A 26,934-nucleotide genomic window follows, 5' to 3' on the forward strand; every position below is an offset into this window, starting at 1 on the left:
GTATATATCACATCGGTAGATGTGCAGGTGAACGAGCTGCTGATAGTGTGGCTGGTGTGACTAGGCCCTATGATGGTGTCCCCTGAATATATATGTGGGCACAGTTGGCAATGGGCTTTGTGACAGGTTTCAGAGTAGCAGCCGTGTTAGTCTGTATCTGCAAAAAGAACAGGAGTACTTGTGGCACCTTAGAGCCTAAGAAATTTATTTTGTGGGCTACGAAAGCTTATGCTCAAATAAATCTGTTAGTCTCTAAGGTGCCACAAGTACTCCTAACAATATGTGGTGACATCTGTAAAGTGCTTGTACTTCAGCATTTAGGGAGCCAATTGCCCACTCCTGGAGAAGAACACTGCATGTGATCTCCAGGTGGTTCGTCAAGCAGTTTCCTTCCATTCTCTCTAGGAGGGGGGAAGACTTTTCAATCTCATACTGGGAGGAGAGGTACAGTCTGGAAAGCCATTGTGCCCTACCTTCTGCAGAGAAATTAGAATTAAATCCTACTTTTCTCAAACCCATTGTACTCTAAGGAGATTTGCACTTGGATTTGTAACTGTATTTCTGTAGCTAGTGCATTGGTGTAAATCCTAATGAAGACATGCTGCACCAATCGAGTGGGGCTTGCACCAGAGATTGTCACTTGATAATGTGCTGTGCATAGAGCAGAGGATACCATACACATCAGCAGCTTCCCAGTTCTACTCCTTTTCAATTCCAGTCCCACCATATACATAGGAGGGGCTTTTGCAGCCTGGGGGAAGAGGGTAAATAAACACTGATCAGCGCTTCCCACCTCCTGTATCCTCTCCCAATCCCCTCAGCTTTATCTCCCCTTCCTCAGCACAAAGGGAGGAAAACTTCCTTCCACTACTTTTTAATTTCTGTGTATGTAAAGTTTGCGGGTATAGTTCACTCCTAGACTCAGCTGTGTTTTTGATTAAGGGTGACATTATATTAATTATTTCCCAAGAATAATGTCTGTTGTATTATGGAAAAAGCAGCTTTCATCTATTTTAATGATTTCATTGTAATATACAAAAATAAGTTTTAAAATAATGAAGGAAGATTCTTTCAAAGGAGACAATTTGTGTAACTACCTGCATATGAGCCAGTTCATTACACCTGAACATATTACTACAAACAATTTTGATAATTAAAGTAGTTATCCCAAAATACTGTTATAGCAGAAGTAATTTCATAATAACAATAGAAATTACATCCAAGTTAAGGAATAATATGATTTTGTTATGTTACCACATATTATCAGAATTACATGATTCCAACATCTGTGCAAAAATTGTTACTTCTTTAGGAGTTGTTCACTTTCAATGTACTAATACATTATATTATGGGTTTTGTGCTGAATTCACAGTTGTAGCTATGTTGAGAACCTTTGAGAGTGAATCTGTGGTAAACAACTCTACAAATCTTTTTAATGCAAATGACAGCTCAAGGAGAAGTCTTTTAAATCACACAGACACTTAATTAGATTTGGTTCAGTTACATTTCACTGATTTTTATGGAGAATACTCGTGACATGCCTCAAAGACTTCATTTAGTGAACCACAAATAATTTAAATCACAAAAGATCATAGAGTAAAAAAACACAGAATAGCTGATAACATAAGATAATGTATGTTAATAGACTGGCAACCACTGAGATTAGACCAGGAAGTTTTTTATAGGGTGCAGAGATAATTCTGAATTCTCACTTTGTGAAACACATCCACAATGTATATGCTCCTTCCTACATTAAAATTTACTTGCCACCTCAGCTGAAAGGAATAGGATTCCTGAGATGGTATTTTTGTAATAACATAGACCGAAGATATCATTAAAAATAAATCAAGATATCAGCTGCTGGCAATAATGTGACTATTGTCATCACTGTGCTGCTGTCATTATGGTGTTACATTTTGGAGGTCAGAAGATAAAGCAAGTAGGAAAAAGAACAGGTCGGATATCCAAACTATATTGTTTCTAATTTTTCTTTGTGAACTGTGTTATCATTGATTGGCCTTAGGCTTGGTGGTATGAGAAAGCATTTATGCTTCTACAGAATATGACACATGACAGTATATTATTTGAGTGCTGTAGAAGAAAATTCAGGATTTTTAAAATGAATTTAAATGACACATTACAATGGTTCTTTAGAATATTAGTGTATAACTCATATAGTCAAATTCAGAGGTGACATATGGAGATACAAGTTACACATGGATATAAGTATACATTGGTGTCATGTAAAGAATACAGAAGATGCTAATAGGAGAGTGTAAGATAATTAAATATGCTATATCTTCTTTATTTTATAACTTCTTGCAAAGTCCTTCTGGCTGCTGTTCCTGCTGCAACACCTCCCTTCTGCACCCTTGGACGTATAAATTACAGCAGTCTACAGCCCTTCTCCACTACAGCTGTGTTGATATTAGTGGGTGACTTACTTTCAACCTAGTTGTCCTTTGACCTAGTTTGAAAATCATTCCATTTTGTAGTGCATACAAATGCTTGTCCCCAAACCGTGTTAAAATCCACAATGCAGGGACACATTTATCATCCCATCTATGCTGCAAAATGGAACCCTGGTCAGGGATCATAGAATCATAGAAGATTAGGGTTGGAGGAGACTTGAGGAGGTCATCTAATCCAACTCCAACTAAATCATCCCAGCCAGGGCTTTGTCAAGCCGGGCCTTAAAAACCTCTAAGGATGGAGATTCCACCACCTCCCTAGGTAACGCATTCCACTGCTTCACCACCCTCCTAGTGAAAGAGTTTTTCCTCATATCCAACCTAGACCTCCCCCACTGCAACTTGAGACCATTGCTTTTTGTTCTGTCATGCCATGACTGAGAACAGCCTAGCTCCAACCTCTTTGGAACCCCGCACTGTTCTAAACACAACAGTTGGCTTCAATGGGACTACCTAGGGAAGTAAGCATTATGTGTGATAGTATTTGTAGTAAAATTGGACTACAAGAAAGATAAACCAGGAGATCATCTCTGAGGAGCTGAAATTTTGGATCTGGGTGCTCCCTGAATAGACTCATTCATTCTAGAGTGGTGCCTGAGGCAAATTCTGAGTATCCTTTAATCCGTGAGGCTTCTTAGTATCTGAGATCTATTTCTAGATGCCCAGAGAACAAGAACAAGATGGCTTCTGGAGATGTGTCTCCACATGAAGTAACATACTATTACTTCTGTGGTTTCTCCAGTTGTGTACGATTTCATTGAGAGTCCTCTCCATTAACCTTACGGTCTCTTTACCCAATGTCCATATGCAGTTTTGTGGCCTTCTCAATCTTGGAGTCTGTCTGCTTAGAGCTAAACCCCATCTTCAAACTTCCATCTTCCTTAGGAGTTATGGTTTCTGAAAGCCCATCTGGTTTTGGAAGGGTAGATGGAAAATGATATTCCTGAACAGGCTGCTTCATCTTCCTCCTTACCAGATGGTGCTACAGGAAGCTCAATTATCTGGTGATTTACAAGGACGCTTGGCAGAATTCAATTTTTATTTTTTTTATTATTTTGATGAATAATATCAATGTTTATTTTTTGGCTTTTTTAGTTTTCTCTACTTACATTTTCACACTTGTGGAGAAATTATAGGAGGGTCAGACAATGGAGGGTCAGACAATAAATATTTAATGACAGTAGACACTGAAATTTTTAAAAAATTAAAGCTTTATAACCATTAAACCACAAACTGTCAACTTCATATGTCAAAGTATACAAATAGCCGAAAATCAAACTCTAAGAAGTTCTCAAGCAGCATTTCTTACTTTCCCTATCTGTACATTTCAATTATTGTCACTAGAAATATTTTTGTTGGTTTGTATCTGTAGGGTGAAGGAGACATTTACAGATAAAAATCTAATCCTTCCAAGGCTGTTTAGAGAGCTTCCTGGAGCTCTTACGTTGGAATATGAAGGGACCTGGTGTTGAACTCTCCATTGTGCAGGAGAAATCCCTTTAATAGCCTGAAACTTAGACAGAAAGGGGAAATGGCCAGTCCTCTTAGTGAGATTTCCTGGGCCACCTCAAGATCTGTGAGAGATACATGCCTCCAGGCACAAAAAAAAAAAAGGGGCGGGGGGGCTGATAGGCTGCATTACATTCAATGGCATGGCTTCAACTTTTTGAACACCCATCTTATACCAAGATCTTTGGTTGTCACAGCTGTCACAAAAAGGACAAAGCAAAGGAGTGTCTCTTGTTTCATTTCCCAGGACACAAAGAAAACTGACATTTTATGACTATGAGTTTTTATTGGAGCCCTTCTGTGTAATATATTAGCATGTAGACAACCCCCCCATGATAGTTTCCCGTGCCAGGGTCTGGCACAGACACTTTTTCTGAACCTCCTTTTTGTCTATTTTCTCACTCTTTTGTCATTTTCTCTCTTTTTTCCATCTTGTTCATTTTTCTTCCCTATAAACCTTTTTTTCTGCATTTGCTGTCCATTTTTATTCTGGTTTCCACTTCATATTACCTCTCTCTCAGTTCTCCCATTCCTCCTCCATCTCTGTTTGCCTATCCCTTCTCCAAGTTTTCTCCTCTTTTATTCTCCTTTTGGCCTTGTCTAGAGTAGGAAAATTAGTACCTGTTCTTCAGCAACAGCATACATGCAGTATTGCTATAAATAGCATAAGTGTTATTGTAGGCAGAGCTCACATGTTTTTCTATTAAGATATACCTGTGACACTAAGAGCACCCTAGTGTGATATGGTAAAGGGCTCCCTGGTATGTAACAGTAAATCTCAGCCGGCCTGATCAGCTCGATATACCTCACACACCATTGTTATGATATTTATTTAAAAGGTGTCTTGTAATGTATCATTTGAAAACTAATACACTGCTCATTAACATCACTGTGAAATTTATGTAAATACTGTATGTAAAATTATTGATATTCTCTGATATAATGGTTTGGAAACAGACAAAGGAAGCAAAACAGGTTTTTTTCCAGACAAAGGGTAAGGCAAATACCTCTTTGGTTCAGTTGCAAACCAAGCCAGGTGTGATCATAGACATGGATAATGGGCTATTCACTTGCATCAGAGATTGCAGGAAGATCATTTGCATTGTAAAATCCAGGAGACTGCAAAATTAACATGGTGTTGTCTCTTGGTGGACACAGATAGCTGAGCAAAGCTGAAAGCCCAGGAGGGCTTCTTGACTTTGAAATTAAAGCTAAATTTTGGGGATATAAGGAACTGCTGAAAGACAGCGGGGGCATCCATCCCTTGAGGGAACAAAGAAACCAGCATTATTCTGTGAGAGTTGGATCCTGGCTGGAACAGCCAGCCTGCTGGAGAATGCTGAAAACTTTGTGTGAGTAAGATACTAAGTTAGGCAAAACTGCATCTTGCTAGAATTAAGTTTTAGACAGTAGAAAATGTGTTATTTTTGTTTGTTTGTAACCCTTTCATATCTCTTACACTGGAGCTTGAAATCACTTACATCTATGTTCTTTGTTAATAAACTTATTCTTGTTTTATTACAAACCGTCTCAGTGCTGTGTATTAAGATGGAGTGTACCACCCCAGCTGAGCTAACAAGCTGCTGTGTGTACTGGCTCTTTGGAGGCAGTGAACTTGGTGTTACCTCTGTGAATGTCCACTTAGACTATGTCTACACTATGGCTTATGTCAGCATAACTTATGTCGCTCAGGCGTGTGAATAACACCCGCCCCTCGAGCGACATAAGTTACACTGACATAAGCGCTGGTGTGAACTGCACTATGTTGGAGGGACAGCTTCTCCCCCCAAAATAGTAACGGCTGCTCTTGGAGGTGATTTTATTATGCTGATGGGAGAGCTCCCATTCGCATACAGCATCTTCACCACTGTATGTGTAGACATGCCCTAAGAGGGACTGGACACTGCAGTGGAGATGGTTTTGGGAGATTTGGGACAATGAGAATTGTTGGGGTCACCCAAAATGGAGTAACTGGGTGGGTGAAATAGCTTTTAACCATTGTGCTGTGAGCAGGCTCCTGGTGTCAGGGCTCTGAGCCAAAGCTGCACAGACTAAAGAACACAAGGTTACAGGGCAGGCAGTGACAGAACCCTTTACTGATCTGGGTGAACCCCTAAGGCATCACAACACCATTCCTACTGTAGAAATCCCCTCTTTCTGTATATCTTATTTACCTTCCTAATTCCCTACTCCTCTCCCTTTCCCTTCAGTCTTAAGTGCTGTCCCTAAAGTTCCCCATTATTTCCCTTGCTGTGTCCTCTCTCTTTATACTGTTCCTCTATCAGGGATGTTCCTCTCTCTGCACTTTGGGAGCCAGTTCACCCTGCCCTGTTTGGAGACTGCACCTCTCCTTTTCCCCCATCCCACAGTCTCCGCTTCTGTCACCCATCACTTCCCCATGGCTGCCACCATGCAGCACTCTTCTCTCCAATCCTTTCAAGGGCTTGGCATTGTATGAAGCACTCCAAACGCCTGGTCCACTGCTTCCGCTGCTCTACAGCTCTGACTGATATGGAGATAGCTGCCTTCTAGTTATGGGAGTATGATTTTTAGCAGCAATGCCCCTTGTTTTGCCAACTATTTAAAATAACATTTGAAAGTATATATATATATATATATATATATATATATATGTATATATATATATTAAAAATACATAAATAGGTGTGAGGAACCTATCGTCTACACTGTTTTATTTCACAGAACCCTTTAATTAAACATGAAATACATGATTCTCAGGAAGAATGGTCACCATTTATCCAGAAGGGGTCTCTGGGTCAAGTGGCCTTATCGGTAAAGAACCTGGACAAAGGAGACCAATAGACTAAGACTAACCTGGCCTCCTGTCTAGGACACTGGGGGTGAAGACTTGGCTATATGGCTAGTTGACCTTTAGCTAAAGAAATTAGACCCCTCAAGGGACACTGTTCTCTACATAAACACCTTATTGGGCTTAATGAAAATACAAAGGCTCTTTGCAGCATTTCCAAAACAAAACATTTTGACATTTACTTTCTTCTTTGACCATAACTATTTGCCAAAATGTCCCAAATAGTTTGTCACATTAAATTGGTATTATCATGCCTGTGGGTATCTCAAAACCATGGGTTCCACTTAAAGGCAATAACAGCAACAGTGTTAGGCTTTTTTTTCTTTTTGGGGGTGTAGGGATAGCTCAGTGGTTTGAGCATTGGCCTTCTAAACCCAGGGTTGTGAGTTCAATCCGTGAGGGGGCCATTTAGGGATCTGGGGCAAAAATAAGGGACAGTATTTGGTCTGGTCCTGCTTTGAGCAGGGGGTTGGACTAGATGACCTCCTGAGGTCCCTTACAACCGTGATATTCTATGTTTAAAATAATGAGTTGATAGGAAAAAAAGGACAGAGAATAAATCACAGAGATAGTAACATTCCCCAGTGGATTTACCTCAGCATTATAGATTGCTTTTAACAGAATTCTGATGTGATGTGTGTAGTAAGTGCTCTAAGAAATAACCCATTAGCAGGAAAATCTCTCTCACTCCTTTTAGTGCTCAGTGTTTCTAGCACTTAGTAACCACGGTGGAGGTTGCAAGTTATTTGATGCCTAACAAAATATACTAGCTTCTTTTTCCGCAACAGAAACAAACAAAGCAAAAAAAAAAAAGATCAAGTTTATAAAAATAAATACATCAAACAAATAGATTACTATAATTTTGTTGAGCTCTACATTCTGCACTTGAATGCTGTGTCTGACTCATCACTGAACGGAGATGATACATAGGTCCGAGGGAGAAATTCTCATTTATGTATTTGTATCATGGTAGCACCCTAAATCACAAATCAGGATCAGATAAAATTTTTACAGGCTGTATACAAAATAGAGTAAAAGACAGTCCTGTCCGTAATTAGTGTTTAATTAAGGCAAGACATACCAAATGGCTGTAACAAACGAAGGAGGAAGGGTGAGGGAAACCATAATAAAAACATGTGTTTTCATAGGCCAGCTAAGTAAACAACTAAATGGTTTTGAGACTGTCATTTTGCCAAAATATATATAGATAAACAAACAAACAAAACAATCAGAAGTCCCTACATCCATCTACTTAGGCACTATCATCTGTCAGTTTCCCATAGGTTGTTGGAAGAAGTGGGTCTTGCAGAAGAGGGATTTGGAGAAGAGGGTAATGGTAGATGTGGTACAGAAGAAAGCACAAAGATGCTTATGAGAGAACTGGACAAGGGGGCAATGGAGGCTGGCAGCATTGGTGCAGGGGTGGAGGGGGCGAAGGGAACACAATAAAATTCTTTTGTAAAATGAGTCAGATACTTTTAAGGTTGATTAATGCATTTTTGCTTCTCCAATTAAGAGATGACAGGCAAACATGCTCTTGTAGGAGTACTGTGCTATACTGGCCCTACAACACTCTGATTTATAGTTAATTCATTTGTGCTTTTCTATTCTGTGCAGCTTTAAATCAAGCCAAAACCCCACAAAGCACCATAAATAGTTAGAATAAAAGACTTCTTCCGTGCTGTTAAAATGTAACCAGAGACTGTTCAGCCATTTTGATTAAAAGCAGTGGCCTACTCTTGTGTTAGGCATGTAATGGAGAGTTCTCTAAAAACGCATTATATTTTTTTTCTGGACTGCATTTTACAATCAATAATGTCCTGCTTTCTATTGAAAATGCTGCCAGAGCAGGCATTATGTATCAATAAGATTTCTAGTGTTTCACAGTAATACATCTAATAATCTGAAAACAAAATTAGCCTAAAATGATTGAATTCTTGAGGCAATGAAACGGTATTGGTGATTTTATTCAGAATGTGTCCAATATGATTTTCCATCTGGAGTCCACATTTTTAAGCTGTTTCAATATATTATTATAAACATTATCTCCAGATTTTATGGAGTCTTAGAAAGATTTTAAATTATTGAACAAAAGAGAAAAATTAAATCTTAATGATTAAATAACAGGACATTTATATACATCAGTGGGTTTTCTCAGATACGGGGCTCAAAGTACGTACAATGTCTATTGAGTAAAAATAAAAAATTCAACCATGCAAATCATCTTTACAAACCAATTGTTCCACTTTCTTTGAAAAATCTGACTTTTACTTTGTTACTGGCACATCATTTTAAAATGACTCATAAATTTTAAAGGTTCATTTATGCTTTTTGGTTTTAGTATTGCCGTTGAAAAGCTGACAGGCAAACATGCTGTTGTAGGAGTACTGCATTGTACTGGGAAGATAAAAACTATTCTACCATCAACGACTTTGAGCCCTATAGTGGGTGCATCTGGTATCTGACATATCACCTGATCTAATCACACTGGTTTATCTCTGAACGACAGCATACCACAATACCAGCATAGATAGCACAATTTGACCATTTGGGTGATTTCATTTAACCGTTTTTCAACACCAGAATCTTTCATTGTTATAATTCTGCTTTTATGAATTAAAGGTCATATATAGAGCACACATGAGGTCTAAATTTAGTCACAGCAGACCACAGCTCCACATAAAGACACATCTTCAAGTTATGTTGACCTGCTAGGAAACAAAGATAAACAGCACAGCAAACATGTACCTGCAATGCACTGCTTCCCTATTAAATATTAACTGCTTCATTTCTACATTTAAATGAACTGAGCAGTAATGGATGGAATTTCCCGTACTGATGTCTGGTGCTGCTGTCATGGAAAGAAGATGAAGACAATATGGCCTGCATGGGGCAAATGACACAATCATAACATCCGCTCTAAAGTGACTTAAAGATGACTATTCGCCAGTCTTAAAACATAATCCTAAACAGCATTTGTTTTCTCTCCCTCTGTAAACAGATCAAATTATTTAAATGTCTCCTTGACATTCATGGTATCTAACAGAAGCTGAAGTAGAAAAGGATGGGTGGTGTACAGCACTGAGGAGATAGCATAGTACTTGGTTTTGTTGTTTTGTTTAGCATTGATGTGCAGGGTGCAAATATCAGCCATCAGAAACGGGAGGAGTGACCCACCCATATTTTTCATGGGTCTTCACTAAACTCTTAAATGTTGCTTCAGCTTCCTTACGACTGAAGGACTTTTTTGATTTGCCAGCTTTTCTGCAGATACGGCCCTGCACCAAAGAAAGAGAAAACATTCATTAAAGAGGTGAACACACAGGTCCATTCCAATTTAAGCATTGAACAAGTAATAACAATAAGAATTCACAAATGGTATGTCATAAAACACTCAGTTGGTATTAGTATTAGACCCTTATGTCCTCTGTCTGATCACAAATGCTTGAGTAGGTCTGACTGTCCACCCAGCAGAGAACAACGATACTCAACATTGTTAGAAGACAGGCAGACACACAAAAGCAGCCCCTAATTATATAATAGCTAACTGCTGAATAATGGGAACAGGGAGGAAGGTAGATGGCTTTCAGGGAATCTCCTACCGCTATATAGATGTAAAAGCACATTTGCGAATTGAGAGGGCTCAAGTTCTGCAGCTTTCCCCACCAACACTGTTATAATCTTCTCCTTTGCCCTTCCCAATTCCCTCCCACCAACTTAGTCTGGTGCCTCCCTAAGGCATATCAGCCCCAGGGGGTTGAAAATGCTTTCTTAATGACCAAAGATTGTGTAAAAGCTCAAATAGTGCCATACATGATTATTGTCATTAATATTTACAGTTGATCAAATTACAATTTACGGACAAATCAATGAGTATTAATGAATTATATTCTTATTGAGGTTACTAATGCCCTTCTTTTCCTCTGCAAACAGGAAAATGTTATTTTTCATGGTTGATTAAATGCTGTTTCCAATGTAAAAAAGTAGCTTGCAATATCAATGTGCTTTTAAGTGTATCCTATATTATACCCAAATGCTACAAAGCACACGATTCCTAGTTATCTGTTAATTTTTATTTAATCAGACCGTCTCCATATAAATTCATTTTTAATATAAATGTGCAATTTACCAATAAACAGCCCAATCCTGCACTTCTCTGGAATACTGTGATTTACTACCATGTGTAGTAAGGAACTCATGCAGGGTAGTAAGTGCCAGTCCTAATAAAAAACATGAATATCATGCAATCCATGCCTTCTGTGCATCATGAAAAAGGTCATGTGTTGTCCATTAATAATGCTCTGAATGATCTGTCCTCCATGAATAATGTATGACTAAAATACTCAAAGATATTCTCCAGAGGAAACTGCCAACATGGTAAATTGTCCCAGTGATAGCATAGTAACATCACTAAACAACAGGACACTTTTCCTGCTGATTCAGCATAGTTTCCCTCTGATAATCTGAACTGAAAAAAATAAATGGACCAACACCCACCCTTATTCTTTCTTAAATATAAGAACAGACTTAGTGTAATATTCCAAATTGGATTTAAAAGACCAACCTGCCCATTTCTATTTTTGTGACTTATGCATATCATTAATTTTATGATAAATGAAAATCTAGAAATTCAAACTCCTTGCATCTTCATTAGGTCAGAATTAAATATGGGTATCAAATGTCTGACAGGACACTATTTCAAATGCATGTTTGACATGACACCCAAGTAATAGGTTGTTAACAGCTTATCCCATATAATAATTGTAGAATAATTTTGCACCTTTGCTGAGAGTATGAATTAAATTATTTGTGAAATCAGCAGGCTACACAGACACTAGACAATAATATAACTGCATATGTATTCCACTATAAAATAATATTGATCTTAAAAATGCTAATTTGTATTGCATATATCAGGGGAGGGCAAACTACAGCCCGTGGGCCGGATCCAGCCCATCAGGGCTTTCAATCCGGCCCGTGGGATTGCCAGCCCCGTGGCACAGCAGGGCTAAGACAGGCTCCCTGCCGGCCCTGACCCCGCACCACTCCCGGAAGCAGCTGGCACCATGTCCCTGCAGCCCGTGGCGGGGGCAGAGGGCTCCGTGCGCTGCCTCACCTGCAGGCACCACCCCCGCAGCCGCTACTGGCCGGGAACGGGGAACCATGGTCAATGGGAGCTTCGGGGGTGGTACCCCCAGGCGAGGGCAGCACATGGCAGAGCGGCCTGCCCCACTCCACCCCCAGGAGTCACTGCCAGACATGTTGGCAACTTCCAGGAGCGGCACGGGGCCAGGGCAGGCAGGGAGCCTGCCTTAGCCCTGCTGCATGACACTGCCACCCCAGAGCCACTCGAGGTAAGTGGCCCCAGACTGGAGCCTGCACCCCAAACCTCTCCTGCACCCTGCACCCCAACCCCTGCCCTGAGCCCCTTTACTCCCTGCCTTGAGCCCCCTGCCCTGAGCCCCCTCCTTCACCCCAACCCCCTACCCCAGCCCTACATTCATGGCCCTGCATAGATATGGTCCTCTGGACAAAAAGTTTGCCCACCCCGGCATATTTCCAATAAGTAAAGATTTATTTAGATTATTAAACTACCACTTTATCATAATTGTTTGACAGTCTGATTTGAAAGCCTTTGTTAGATAGAACAAAAATGATCTGATAAGTGGTTGCTCTTGTGCAACAGTGTTACACTTAGCAGTAACCAAGGAATATATCCTATTCTTCTACACTTTGCTGAAAATCAGGATAGGTCACAATTTTTGATTCCCATATTTTGCTCCTGATTTGTTAACCCTCAGTTGATAGACAGAAAAATGGAAATTGGTTTCAGGGCATTAATGCTCTTTTATTGGTAAGTCTGCATTTCTTGTTGACTTTTAACAATAGCTAAGTAATTTGAACTGAAAATTGCCATCTCTAATTACATGCAACTGATTATACTGAATAAGCAATTGAGTTTGGAGTTAAAATCAAGAGTATAAAAATCAAAATGGAACAAACAACCCCTTCCCTCCCAAGACCTACACCCCAGGAACTGTTAAAGGTTTGAGCATTCGCCTGCTAAACCCAGGGTTATGAGTTCAATCCTTGAGGGGGCCATTTAGGGATCTGGGGGCAAAAATTGGGGATTGGTCCTGCTTTGAACAGGGGGTTGGACTAGATGACCTCCTGAGGTCCCTTCCACCCCTGATATTCTATGATAAAGGTGTTTTAATAGTCACAGACCAGATGTTCTCAAATTGTGATTGGTTGACAACTGGTGGTCCACAGAGCACTTGCTAGTGGATTCCAAAAAACTGACTGATCACATTCTCCTTTTCCTTATTTCTAGCTGCTAACTGCACTAAAAGGCAACTAAAAATACATTAAACACTGTTCCTACTATTCATTTTCTATTTAAACAATTTTTGTAGTTTCCACAGGGATAGCATGATGTTTCACTTAATTCAATTTTATCACAATGTCCAAAATATTAAAATTAACTGACCAGGGCAGAAAACAAACAAACTAGTCAGGACTGTAAACTGAAAGGAATGAGGATAAAATAGAGAGTTATTTGAAAAGGGTCAGGTCAGGTTTTCTTTTTCTAGAAAGATATCACAATACAGTACAGAAATGTTTCCTATTGCTAATTACTATTAGACGTTAGTAAACTAGTTAATATTAAAATGACATTAAATTCATGTAATAAAACCTCTACCAATGTGGAATTTTTCCCAGTACAGTATATTTTCCAGTGTTCACTTTAAAATGTCTCAAATGATAGGGCTTTTGTTACAATTGCTATGGTATAACTGAGAATTTTAAAGTTTACCTTTTAAAATTGCACTAACATACATTTGTGTAAATACATTTTCCCAGAAAATATTCGTTTTCAGTTTGAGAAAAGTAATATATAAATGCATTTAGTGATATTCAGCATCTTTTCAAATGTTCATGGGTGCAAAATCTACTGTCCCCTTCTTTCCAGAAACACTAATCAGATTGATTTAATGGAAACACAACACATTCTGAATGGTTAATTCAGCTGAGGTAACATTCTGGGTTTGTTTGTTTTTATATTAAATATTTTCTCCTTTTTATCCTAAACCAAACAAGCATAGGGAATGTATTTGTACTTAGAGACATATGAGAAAAAGGAAAAATATGAAGTCTATCAGAAAATGAGTCCAACAGCTTCCACTTAAACTCCCACAGGAACTGATCTAGTTAGACATCAGCATGTTTTAAATGTCTCATCAACTGAAAGTTTTTGGAACCTGACACATTTTGTCCACTCTTTAATTTCCACAGATGCAGCTATTACCATTCCAGAGGTGCCCAGAAATAGAATTTTTGGGGAGAACATATGCCATCTTTTCTCTACAGAAAACAAGCTACACAATATGCAATACAACTAAAATATCAAAGATATAAATTCTGAAATCCCCTCTGATACTAAATGGGGGCTCTGCGACTGTGGGGCCTGTTTTCGTTCCTTTATCCGCTCATGCATCCAGGCAGAGTTCCTCTGGGTGGCATCCGCTGGCTCCTTGGATATCCTTTGAGGAGCAGCGGGCGCTGTCTGGGGTTCTCTGCTCAGTGTCACCTTCAGGTTCCGTAGTTTTGGCCCTTTGACCCTCACACCTGTTCCTGTTATTTTCCTTTGTTGTCCCCTGAATTTAGTTGAGTTCTGGGCTCAGGAGCTCCTCCCCAGACTGGAGGGAAAGGGACTTTTAGCTGTGGGATGACTTATGATCCCAGCACCCAATAAGATCATTCTCGTGCTGCCCTCTGGCCCTGCTGTATGACTATATATATAACTATTATTATGGTTGCCCCAAATTTCCCACTTGCTTATAACTTGGTAAAACTTTAAGCATTCTGATTGAAATTTTCCATTTTCTATGTCAGCTATCTGCCTCTGGCTCCACCCCCCACCCCCTCCCCAGCTAACTGGTACAGCTGTTTCCAAGAACAAGGCTAGGGAAAAATGTTTTCTTCCCCCATGTTAAAAAATTCTTGAGATCTTTTCTTTGAAATGCTCTAGCATTTCCATGCACTGGAGCAGGAACATGACATTTGTTTGGTGGGGGGCATGGCCTTAGCATCAGGGAGTTCCTTTTGCTATATCTGTGAAAATCCACTCACATTTGCCAAGTTATAAGCCTTTGAAAATGGCAATTCATACAAAGGGTGCTGGAACATTTTTATAGTGGGGGTGCTGAAAGCCATTGAACAAAATTGTAAACCCTGTATAGATGGAAACCACTTCAAGCCAGGGAGTGCTGGCAGTGCCTATGATTCACATGTTTATAATGGGAAGTATCAGGCAACTTCTTAATGTGTGATGCTACCAGCCCCACCTATAATATATTTTAAAGCTGCTATTTGAAAATGTAGCAATCCTAACCTTTGCAGGCGCCTTTTGGCAATCGAACATCGTAAATGGCCAGCACTGGCTGTATCTTGATTGCACATCCTATGTTTTATCTAAACTAGGGTCATCTTTTTTCTTGCCACTTCCCAGTTCAGGATTGGTAAAACTAAACTAAACAAGGGTGCCATCCCGTAAACTCTAAAGCACATGAATAGTGATTGCTCCCAGGAGCAAGGACTAAGTGTATGACTAAAGATTTGAAGTATCAGGCCCTAATTCATAAAAGACCAATTCTGAGTTGAATTTGATCAAAATGTTTTATAAAACTTAAAAGCAACAGAAAACAAGGAAGCTTTTCATAAAGGCAGTTAAAACAAATGTACCTCCCAAAAGTGCCATCAGCTGTTTCCATATACTACTAAAATATGAATGAATAATTTTTAAGGATTGGTGAGACCCTTTTCATAATGAGCTAATTGAGGTTAAAATAAAGAAATATAGAGGACAACAACACTTCCATTTTTTATCATCATTTATTTATGTAAGCAGAACTTTGAATTGCTTCTTTTTTTAAAAAAGACTTAATTTAGTATATTTAAACACAAGTCAAATTATATTTGCCTTACTCAGATGAACAGCCCAATTGACTTCTCTGTGTCTACACATGAAAAAGGCAAGCAGAAATTGGCCATCCACCACTCAGAAATCAGATGTAGGTCCTGCTCCCACTGAAGCCAAAAGCAAAACACCCACTGACTTCAGGGAGCAGGACCAAGCCTTTAAAAAAGATATTCAAAAGTTACACAAAAATATTAAAATATTAGCAGAATTTCACACAAACCATTACTAAGTTAGCCCACATTACCAGCTTTATGGAATAATTTTTCACTTATATATCATGCTATTGGTACTTTGAGAAAATTAGTACTGACTTGTAGCTTGGCTATGAAAGACTGTCATGTCAAACAAAAAACTTCAGCAAATGATTTGTGTGTTATATTGAAGCTTCTCATTTTTATCTCATGTTTTAAAAATATCTAATTTGTTCACAGGATCTGTGCTTAAGTAAGGGGTGTAGGGGCAAAGGCTTTGGTTTTGTGGAACATTGAGGCTCCTACTATGGAGAGAGGTGGCTGTATGGTTCTTACATCCTCTAGATCAGTAGTAGGGTTACCAATCTCGAGTGATACAGGGGATCCCTGGTATACATCGGGGTTGCGTTCTTGAAAAGGGCAACGGATACCAAAATGATGGATATCGGGGAATTTTTCCCCATAGGAAATAATGGCCCAGTTCTCGCCCACTCTTCTGAGCATGCCCTGTCCCCGCTCCTCCCTCTCCCTCCCAATGCCTCCTGCATGCTGCTGAACAACTGTTTTGCAGAATGCAGGAGACGCTAGGAGGGAGGGGGAGGAGTTGATCGGCGGCCTGTGGGGCCGCTGGTGGATGGGAGGCACTGGGGGGGGGTTGGTGGGGCTGTTGGTGCTGGCTGCCGGTGGGTGCTAAGCACCCATGGAAAAGCAACGCAAAAGATGAAGCAGCAAGTTGCAAGCGACAGATATACGGATCAGGACCAATGTGAATTGGAACACGTTCTCCCATTGATGAGCAATGGATATTGATGCAAAGGGGGAGACATATACCGGGGATCTCCTGTAGATTATCTGGAATAGCAGGAGTGCATAATCATGAAGGGTGAGGGTAATAATGGGGCAATCATGGTACAAACACCCAAATATGTAGAACAACCTCAAGGTGTCATGCACATGACAAATCCAAGCACTAGGAGGCATGTAAGGAATAAACATTTTTAATTGTCTATATACTAATGATAGCAGCCTAGATAATAAAGAATAGTTGTAAAAGCGGCAAAGAGTCCTGTGCACCTTATAGACTAACAGATGTATTGGAGCATAAGCTTTCATGGGTGAATACCCACTTCGTCAGGGACTCTTTGCCGCTTTTACAGATCCAGACTAACACGGCTACCCCTCTGATAAAGAATAGCTGGAGATGCTTGTGAATGAGAAAAAATATGATACAGCTGATATTACTGAAACTTGGTTGGATAGGTCATATGACTGGAACATTAAAATGGATGGTTGCAACTTGTTTCATAAGGATAGGAAAAAAGGGGGAGGGATGGTACTTCAAAGACACTATCACGGGTCACAGGCTCATAGACAATTCAGAATCACAGGACCCCGAATGCTTTATGGATTAAAGTTGTAACTAGTAAAACTAAATTTGGGGTACTGGTGGGCATATGTTACAGAGTTCCAAATCTCACTAGAGAACAGGAAAACTGCTCCTTAAGCATCAGTTCGTAATATGTAGAAAGAAAAGCTGTGTTGTCATGAGTTGACTTCAATTGGGGGGATATTTGCTGGACATCTCATGCAGCCAGTTCCAAAACTTTGTCAGAATTTCTAAAAATCATACATAATTGAACACAAAATACCTTGCACACAACATGGGGTGACTCAGTATTAGTCTCATTCTCATGGACAAAGAAGAGTTGATTGCTAACCTAAAAATTAGCGGTTGTCTGCATACCAGTGATCATGATCTGACTATCTTTACATTGTGCAAACAGAATATGGCACCACCTAATAATATATATATATTTGGAACTATACAAGGACCAAGTTTCCAAATGTAAAGCAATTGTCTGCATAACTGACTGAGAATATCTGTTTAAAGAGGGAAGTGTTAATGACAACTGGGAATTGTTCAAGAATAAGTTACAAGTTAAAAATATAGGTGACTGATAATGGAAGCTAAAGGAACCAATGAAATATCAATGGCCAACAGGATTAAAGACAATAAGAAAACATTTTAAAAACATATCAGGAACAAAAACAAACAAACAATAAAATCCTACGTCAGCTATAGGTCCACTGCTAGATGTAAATGGTAAAACTGTAAATAGGGATATAGAAAATTCAGGAATCCTTAATAGACATTAATGTTCTATATTTGGAATGAAGTGGGAGTCTGTATCTATCATAAATATAAAGGGAAGGGTAAACCCCTTTAAAATCCCTCCTGGCCAAAGGAAAAATCCTCTTACCTGTACAGGGTTAAGAAGCTAAAGGTAACCTCGCTGGCACCTGACCAAAATGACCAATGAGGAGACAAGATACTTTCAAAAGCTGGGAGGAGGGAGAAAAACAAAGGGTCTGTGTCTGTCTGTATGATGCTTTGGCCGGGGACAGAACAGGAATGGAGTCTTAGAACTTTTAGTAAGTAATCTAGCTAGGTATGTGTTAGATTATGATTTCTTTAAATGGCTGAGAAAAGAGCTGTGCTGAATAGAATGACTATTCCTGTCTGTGTGTCTTTTCTGTAACTTAAGGTTTTGCCTAGAGGGATTCTCTATGTTTTGAATCTAATTACCCTGTAAGTTATCTACCATCCTGATTTTACAGAGGTGATTCCTTTACTTCTATTAAAAGTCTTCTTGTAAGGAAATCGAATGCTTTTTCATTGTTCTAAGATCCAAGGGTTTGGGTCTGTGATCACCTATGCAAATTGGTGAGGATTTTTACCAAACCTTCCCCAGGAAGTGGGGTGCAAGGGTTGGGAGGATTTTGGGGGGAAAGACGTGTCCAAACCACGTTTCCCAGTAAACCCAGATAAAGTTCGGTGGTCGCAGTGGAAATCCAAGGGTAAAATAATTTTGTACCTTGGGGAAGTTTAACCTAAGCTGGTAAAAGTAAGCTTAGGAGGTTTTCATGCAGGTCCCCACATCTGTACCCTAGAGTTCAGAGTGGGGAAGGAACCTTGACAGTATCCATCCCATATAATGTTGTGGATGCAAGAGAAACTTTACCATCTATAACAAAAGAAAATGAGAGGAAGCATCTGATACAATTAAAAATTTTAAAATCAAGAGGCTTGGATAGCTTATTCCCAAGATTCTTAAAGGAGCTAGCTGAGGAGCTCTATGAACCATTAATGTTAATTTTTAACAAATATTGGAAAAAAGGGGAAATTCCAAAGGATTGTAGGGCTGCCAATGTAATTCCAATATTTATAAAGGTTAAAGGGGACAACCCAGGAAACTATAGACCAGTAAGCCTCATATTGATCCCAGGTAAAATAATGGAACAATTAATTTGAAGTTATCCACAAAGATTTAGAGGCTAAAAATATAATTAATGCCAGTCAGCATGGTTTCATGAAAGGTACGTCTTGTCAAACAAACCTGTTGTTTTTTTGACAGGGTTATAGGTCTGGTTGATAAAGGCAAGTGTGTTGATATAGTATACCTAGATTTCTCCAAGGTATTTGACTTGCTATCACATAGTATTTTGATTAAAACAGTTGCATTACATGGAACTAACAGGGCACAGATTAGATGGATTAAAAACTGGCTCACTAACAGATCTCAAAACGTATTTGTCAAAGGGGGGGATATCAATGAGCGGGGCCATTTCTAGCAGGATCCATCAGTGATCAGTTCTTGGTTCAAAACTATTCAATATTTTTATTAACAATCTAGTTGATGTTATAAAATTATTGCTGGTGAAGGTTTCAGATATCACAAAGATTGGTAGGGTAGTAAATAATGAGGAGGACAAGTTGGGCAAGATTCACAAAGGGACTTAGGTGTTGCAATGCTCAGTGTCACAATGCCTAATTTTAAGTGCCTAGAAAATCATTCGGATTCACGAGGCCTGAGTCAAGTGCTCAAGCTCCCTATACAATGAATGGAGGGAGAGGAGAGCCCGAGAATGGGATTCATGAAAGCCAGCATGCTAGGTGGTTCCCTGTCTAAACTGGCCAATGGGAGAGATGTGTCCTCAATCCCAGTCCTCTCAGGAAGTTTAGCACCTAAATTTAGGTTGGAGGGAGGGGCCTATGTCTGCTTGGAATTCACAGTTCTGAATACTCTCTTAAGAGTTAGGCACTAGAGGAGGATCTCTTTGTAACTTTTAGCCCAGTGATTAGGGTATTCACCTGGGATGTGGGAGACTACCTGGTTCAAGCCCCCCCACTGCTTCAAAAAGAGAAGGCATTTAAACAGGGCTCTGCCACATTACAGGTGGGTGCTATAACCACTGGACTATGGGATATTCTGTTGTGGCACTGCCTCAATATTTCCAATTTAGATAAATATTTAAAGAGTCATTGAGTGAGAAAAAGAGAGCGAGCACATATAAGAATGAATCTAGTACCTGGTAGTTATAGCACTCATGCAATATGGGGGATACCTAGGATCCAGTCCCCCTGCTCCAATGTACACTAAGTTTAAAAGTTATGAGGGAGGTCCCCTGTCCCTACTGCTGTCTAGTGTGGAATTAAGAATGCTCTGAGCATGCCTGGATTGGGCCTCACAGGCGAGTTAGGTTGGGGAATGGCTATTTTCCTCCATTTTATGAATCACACTGGTGCTCTAGGCATCTGGACACCTAGAATGAGGGAGCAGTGTGCATGCCTATAGGCGAAATGTAAGTGCCTAGAAATCTTTTACTTCAAAATCTTAAATTCTGAGTGAGTTTAGGAGTCTACAAGGTTTGACAGCAGCTGAGCAGAGGGATTTTGTAAATTCCAATGACAGTTAGGTAACCAAGTCACTTTGTGAATTCAGCCCATTATTGTTACAGTGTGATCTGAATCACCTGGTCACAATCCAATAAAGTGAATTTTAATACAGGCAAATGCAAGGAAATACATCTGAGAATAAAGAATGTAAGTTAAATCTAAAGGATGGGGGACTGCCTTGGAAAGCATTGACTCAGAGAAGAATTGTAGATAAACACCTCATCATGAGCTCTCAGAGCAATGCTGTGGCAAAAAGGTTTAATGCACTCTTTCGGTGTATAAAAAGGGGAATATCAAGTAGAAGTAGGGAAGAGACCTTGCCTCTGTATACAGCAGCAGTAAGACCGTGACTAAAACCCTGTGTCCAGTTTTGGGGTCCACACTACAAGAAGGATGTGGAAACATTGGAGAGAATTCTAAGGAGGGCCACAAAAAATGATCAAGGGGCCAGGAAAGAGGCCTTACTTTGTGAGGCTTAAGGAGCTCAACTTATTCAGTTTAGCAAAAAGGCGGTTGAAGGGTAACTTGATCTCTGTGTCTAGGTTCCTACACATGGAAAAGATATCTGATACCGGGGAGGAGGGCCGAGGGTGGTGCTTTTCAACTTTGCAGAAAAAAGCATAACAAGACCAATGGCTGGAAATTGAAGTTAGACCAATTTAACCTTGAAATAAGATGTAATTCCTAGAAGTGAGGGTGATTAAATATTGGAACTGCTTACCTGGGGACTTGCCATCACTTGGAGTCTTTAAAATGATATTAGATCTATTTCTAAAAGATATGCTGATATCCATCTATGGGATTATGCGTGCAGGGGCAGGGAGTGGACAGGGAATGGGGTGGACTGGATGGTCGTACTCAGTGGGCTAGTCCTAAACTGCAGTCTCCCTTGTCAGCCTGGCCCTCTAGCCCTGCTCCCACACTGCTTTCTAACCTTACCCCCACACTGCATGGGGAGAGGCATATAGCAGTGTGGGAGTGGGCACAGTGGGGTAGTGGAGACAGAACACTGTTCCGGTAGGGGACATTTCTGGTCTTGGATCTGTGAATCTATGAATCCCCCTGTTCATCCCCTTCCTTCTCGGGACAAGGGGAGAACAAGAATCTCTGCATTTTGTCCTCAGTTTACTCAGAACACTTCCAGCTCTGCATTATGACTGAAACAGAATCTCATGCTTCAGGAAGGCATTTTTCCCCTCAGTGCACAACTGGACAGCTGTAGTCTGGGTTTTGCTTTATTCCACCCTCTGAAGCATCAGAAATTACCCACAGCTAAAAGCAGGACAGGACGGCCTAACTGTATGGATCCACAGGTCTAGAACCCAGCACGCTAGGCTATTAAGGGAACTGACACTGCTCTACTGTCACGGAAAGCCATACAGAATAGCATCCAACAATTACTGGAGAATTAGGCACTGCAGAAAGTAATGCCTGAAGAGGCCAAAGCAACAGAATCCTGCAGCTGCCTGATTGGTCCACACCAGGAAGTTGGCCTAAGGAGCAATCTGAGCAAAAATGCAGATTGTTACTGACTTTGTCTTTTACACAGGCTTACTCCTGACTTTGACTCTGGCCTGACTTGACCTTGGTACCCTCTCTTTATTTGGCTTACTAACTAGTCCTGACTCTTGCCTTTGACCCTTGCCCTGTAGAAGCTACTAGGCTGGCTACCTATGCCCTGGCCATTACACTAGCGCTCTAGGGTGATACACAGAATCTTCTTTCTTACATGCTTGGCTGGTGTGTCTTGTTCATGTGTTCAGAGTCATAATCAGCATTTAGAATTTGGAAGGCATTTACTCCCAGGTCAGAATTGCAGGGATCATAGGTGTTCCACTGGAGCCTGAGGCACTGATTAAGATCATCTCAACATATCTTGGGCATTGGTGGCTCCTTGATCTCTCCTGTTCTCTGCCTGTGGCACCCAACAATTTAATCTCCTGAGGACTGAAATGCTTAGTCTAACTCAAGATATTGAGCTCACTATAGGAGTATGGGTGAAATGTAGTGGCATGTGATATGCTGGAGGTCAGACTATACGATCTAATGGCCCCTTCAGGTTTTAAACTCTGTGAAATTATGCATATGGAAAACACATTTTCAGCATCTAGGCCACTATGCAATATTATGTTGATTTCCCTGCAACAGACTTATTGTGTTGCCCAATAGTCATGCTGTTGCAAAATTCAGCTAGAGTAATAAAGTGGTTCCCATTTACTTTAGTGGGGCTGCTCTTTATATAAATAGCTGTGAAGACCTGCTTAACTTCAGACCAATAATAGCTGAGTGTGGTTCAGGCTCTCCTAATTTCCCCTAATCCCTTTCTGATAGTTATAGAATGCTGAACCTCATTCTATGCCACCCCCTCCACTAGTACAAGACTAACGGCATTGCCTAGCTGGATTTCAGTGTAGTTGAAGGTAATCAGGGTGACTATCCTACTGACTTCTACAATAGTTCCTAAGTGACTAAGATATTGCAGGACTAAGCTTTGTGTTAGCAGGGTGCAGAACCTATGGGCTTGATCCTGCATTCTTTACTGATTTCAATGGCAGATTTCAGGAAAGCAATAATTGCAGGATTGTTGAAATGCTAAATGCCACAGATGATTTATGAAAAATAGGGTCTCTACATTCTCATGTATAACTGCCAGCGGAAAAATTACTCTAAAATTATTCCCAGGATATTATAGTAATCACTGGTCACATAACCTATAGTATATGTCACATTCGTTCAGTTTTCTAAAAATACAATATTTCTAATATCAGTATTTGACATAAATTATTTTTCTTTCCTGTGACACTGTATAATTGAAGATGACCATTTGTGTCATTGTTGCTACCACTGTTATACAAATCTTATACAAAGTGTATCATAGGTGTCAATGGAAAAGATACTGTCTGTCAAGTATGATTATCCTTGTTAAATCCATTTATCATTGTTTGGGGCAGTAAATTTCCATGCACATGGCAGAGGATATAAAAGATACTTGAGACATCTCCATTATGCTTCATTCCTGCTCCAATTCTCTGGACTGTGGATTTACAACTAAAAGGAGTATTTTGAACAATGGACTGAGGACCTTCCAATCTTTTGGAAGCTACCAAAGAGACTTTTGCAGGCCAGCAGTCTATTCCATCACTGCTATGATCCTGATCTATGAACACTGAAAATCACTTGTATGTATCTGATTCCTTAACCATTCAGTAACTCTCTCCTTTTCTTAATAAAATCTTTAGTTTACGAAGGATTGGCTGACAGACTGATAGTTGGGTAAGATCTAAGATACAATTTGACCTGGGGGGTGTCAAATTGGTAGAACCTCATATATGGGGACCTGTTTGTCTGGATGGGAGCCAAGGGCTGGAATGCCTAAATGGGAATGTGTTTGGCTTCTGGTTAACCAGTGTGGTGCTGCTCCTTTGTTACTGGTTTAGTGAATCTAATTATAGAATAAATCGCCAGTTTTTGGGGATTCTCTGCCTTGTTTCTTGTAGTCTACTCAGAGTGTGGCATTCTCAATGTGGCCCATCCCAGGCACCCACTCACATTTCCTATTATGGAAAATCTTTGTTCCATACATAATCACTTGAAAACGTTAATAAACAATCTTTGTAAACAAGGAAAGAGAGTCCCCTAACAGAAACAGCAGTACTGTTCTGTAATTGAGCCGGACTCACCCGGCAGTGCCTCCTGCTGGTTCTCATTGGGAATTAGCTCGTCAGCCTCTGGAGCGCCCTCTGCCATCTGGTGATCCACCTTACCACCGGCCCCAGTCCCTCCCAGGACCCAGTGCCTCCTCCCCCTGGGGTGCTGCCCCCTGGCAATAAACCCCAACAATCCCTGAGGGTCTCCCCTCCCCAGGGAACCCCCACCCACTACCCCCACCTCGCCTCAGTCTTGGCTACTGCCAGTCATCGCTTAGCCCCGCTCCCCAGGGAAGACTGCAGTGTATCTGCCACTCATCACAGGCGAGTGCAATTATCTTACTCACACACTTAAGTACCACTTAAACCTGTGTCAGGCCAGACCCAAGAGGACACAGGCTGTGCAGTATCATAATGCTCACCAAAAACCTTGCATTCAATTAAGCAATCATGACAGTTCAATCCTTTGTACATTACATATTATACATTTTGGACCAAACTATATGTCTTCATTCAATCTTTACTAGGTTCTTACTCACGCAAAATATTGACCAAAATTAATGGATGCTTTGCCTAAGTAAAAACAGAGTCAGAATTGTACCTTTGTGATCCCTCTGCTTGGATCTCCCCTTTCCACATGTAAAGGGGACTCGGCTGCCTAATGGCTGTGTTCCCCCTTTGACAGATCCTGCTGATTGGGATCTGTATGGGAGAGTGGGCAGGTTGGAGGGGGTAGGGGTGTGGTGGAGCTCACATTGGAAAACTAATACAATTGAGGGGTGTCCCTGGGACAACCATGGCCAAAGAAGATCATGGCAATAAGATTCCAATAGTGCAAAGGCCAAAACTACTGCAGAAACAGAGCTTCCACATGGAAGTCCCTGGCCTTGCGTGGATCCCCTGGGATTTGTTCCAATCCTGGGGATTTTCAGGGCTTGAGGGTAGCCCCATAGACTGGTCCATGTGGACCAAACTGCCCCTGCCCCACAGAGTAGCACCTTGTGGCTCCTCCCACATATTTTCTGGTAAGAGAGGACAATTAGGCCCTGAGTAAGGCCTTCAAGATTTGACTCTTATTTCAGAAGTGTGATTCTTTACAATATTTGACAAAAAAGGCAAATCCTACACAACTCACTCAAGTGAGCAGCCCCACTAAAGTAAATGGGAACCACCTGGGTGATTCAGGCTCTTCATACAAAATTGCATCTAATCAGTTGTGATCAAAGCAGGTGTTTCTTAAGAACTCATCTATTCAGGGTATCAGCCAAGTACTGCAAGGGAGAATTAGTTCTATGTGCCAGGAAAGTATGTTTTAAAAACAGTAATTTTTCTCAATTTTAATGATTTCACTAATTCGATCATTATTTTTAACAATATGGTACTACTATAGAATATTTTAAAAATCTTTAGAATAGTTTCCCTGTGTATACTTTGAAGGGATAAAGTGAAGATTATTTTCTCCCTGCTGTTTAAAAGAACTAAGACATCTTCCTATCTCAGTGAGTTGGAATCCCTGTGTCTCCACTCCCACTCCACAGAATAAATTTGCATAACAATACACTCTATACTTAGGACAGCAGCACAATGCACATGAACAATGTTGTTTTTTCAGTTCATACATCACTTTCCAGCATCTCAATGGTGCAAATAAAAGATGAAGTTTAAAATCCAAGCTTCATAAATTATAGTCTAAAATAGCTCTCAGATTGCTAACATACCTGATTTTCTTCATGTATCAAAGGGCTTGCCTTCACTACGGGGAGATCAATGCTGCTGCAATCAATGCAGCAGGGGACTAACGAAGACTTGCAAAATCGACGGCAGAGTGCTCTCCGGTTGACCCCGGTACTCTAGCTCTCTGAGGGTATGTCTATACTATGAAATTAGGTTGAATTTATAGAAGTCGATTTTTTAGAAAGCAATTTTACACAGTCAATTGTGTGTGTTCCCACACTAATGCACCAAGCGCATTAAGTCGGTGGAGTGCGTCCACAGTACCAAGGCTAGCATTGCCTTTCGGAGCGTTGCATTGTGGGTAGCTATAGAATCATAGACTATCAGGGTTGGAAGGGACCTCAGGAGGTCATCTAGTCCAACCCCCTGCTCAAATGGCAGGACCAATCCCCAATTTCTGCCCCAGATCCCTAAATGGCCCCCTCAAGGATTGAACTCACAACCCTGGGTTTAGCAGGCCAATGCTCAAACCACTGAGCTATCCCTCCCCCCACTATCCCACAGTTCCCGCAGTGTCTGCCACCCATTGGAATTCTGGGTTAAGCTCCCAATGCCTGGCTGGGGCAAATGATTAGGGGTCTAGAGCACATGACTTATGAAGAGAGGCTGAGGGAGCTGGGATTGTTTAGTCTGCAGAAGAGAAGAATGAGGGGGGATTTGATAGCTGCTTTCAACTACCTGAAAGGGGGTTCCAAAGAGGATGGCTCTAGACTGTTCTCAATGGTAGCAGATGACAGAACGAGGAGTAATGGTCTCAAGTTGCAATGGGGGAGGTTTAGATTGGATATTAGGAAAAACTTTTTCACTAAGAGGGTGGTGAAACACTGGAAT

General features: G+C 40.5%; 1 protein-coding gene across 1 annotated transcript in view; it reads right to left on the bottom strand.

Moving 5' to 3' along the window:
• Window positions 1-6,713: 6,713 nt before the first annotated feature.
• UBE2QL1 (ubiquitin conjugating enzyme E2 QL1) overlaps window positions 6,714-26,934 on the bottom strand; it is a 33,977-nt gene continuing 13,756 nt past the window's right edge. The window contains exon 2 of the mRNA XM_074945076.1: window positions 6,714-10,088. Coding sequence (XP_074801177.1) covers window positions 9,957-10,088 — 132 coding nt within the window. The 3' untranslated portion in view covers window positions 6,714-9,956. The remainder of the gene's footprint in view (window positions 10,089-26,934) is intronic.

Source organism: Natator depressus, chromosome 2 (assembly GCF_965152275.1).
Source record: "Natator depressus isolate rNatDep1 chromosome 2, rNatDep2.hap1, whole genome shotgun sequence".
In the NCBI taxonomy this organism is placed as follows: domain Eukaryota; kingdom Metazoa; phylum Chordata; order Testudines; family Cheloniidae; genus Natator; species Natator depressus.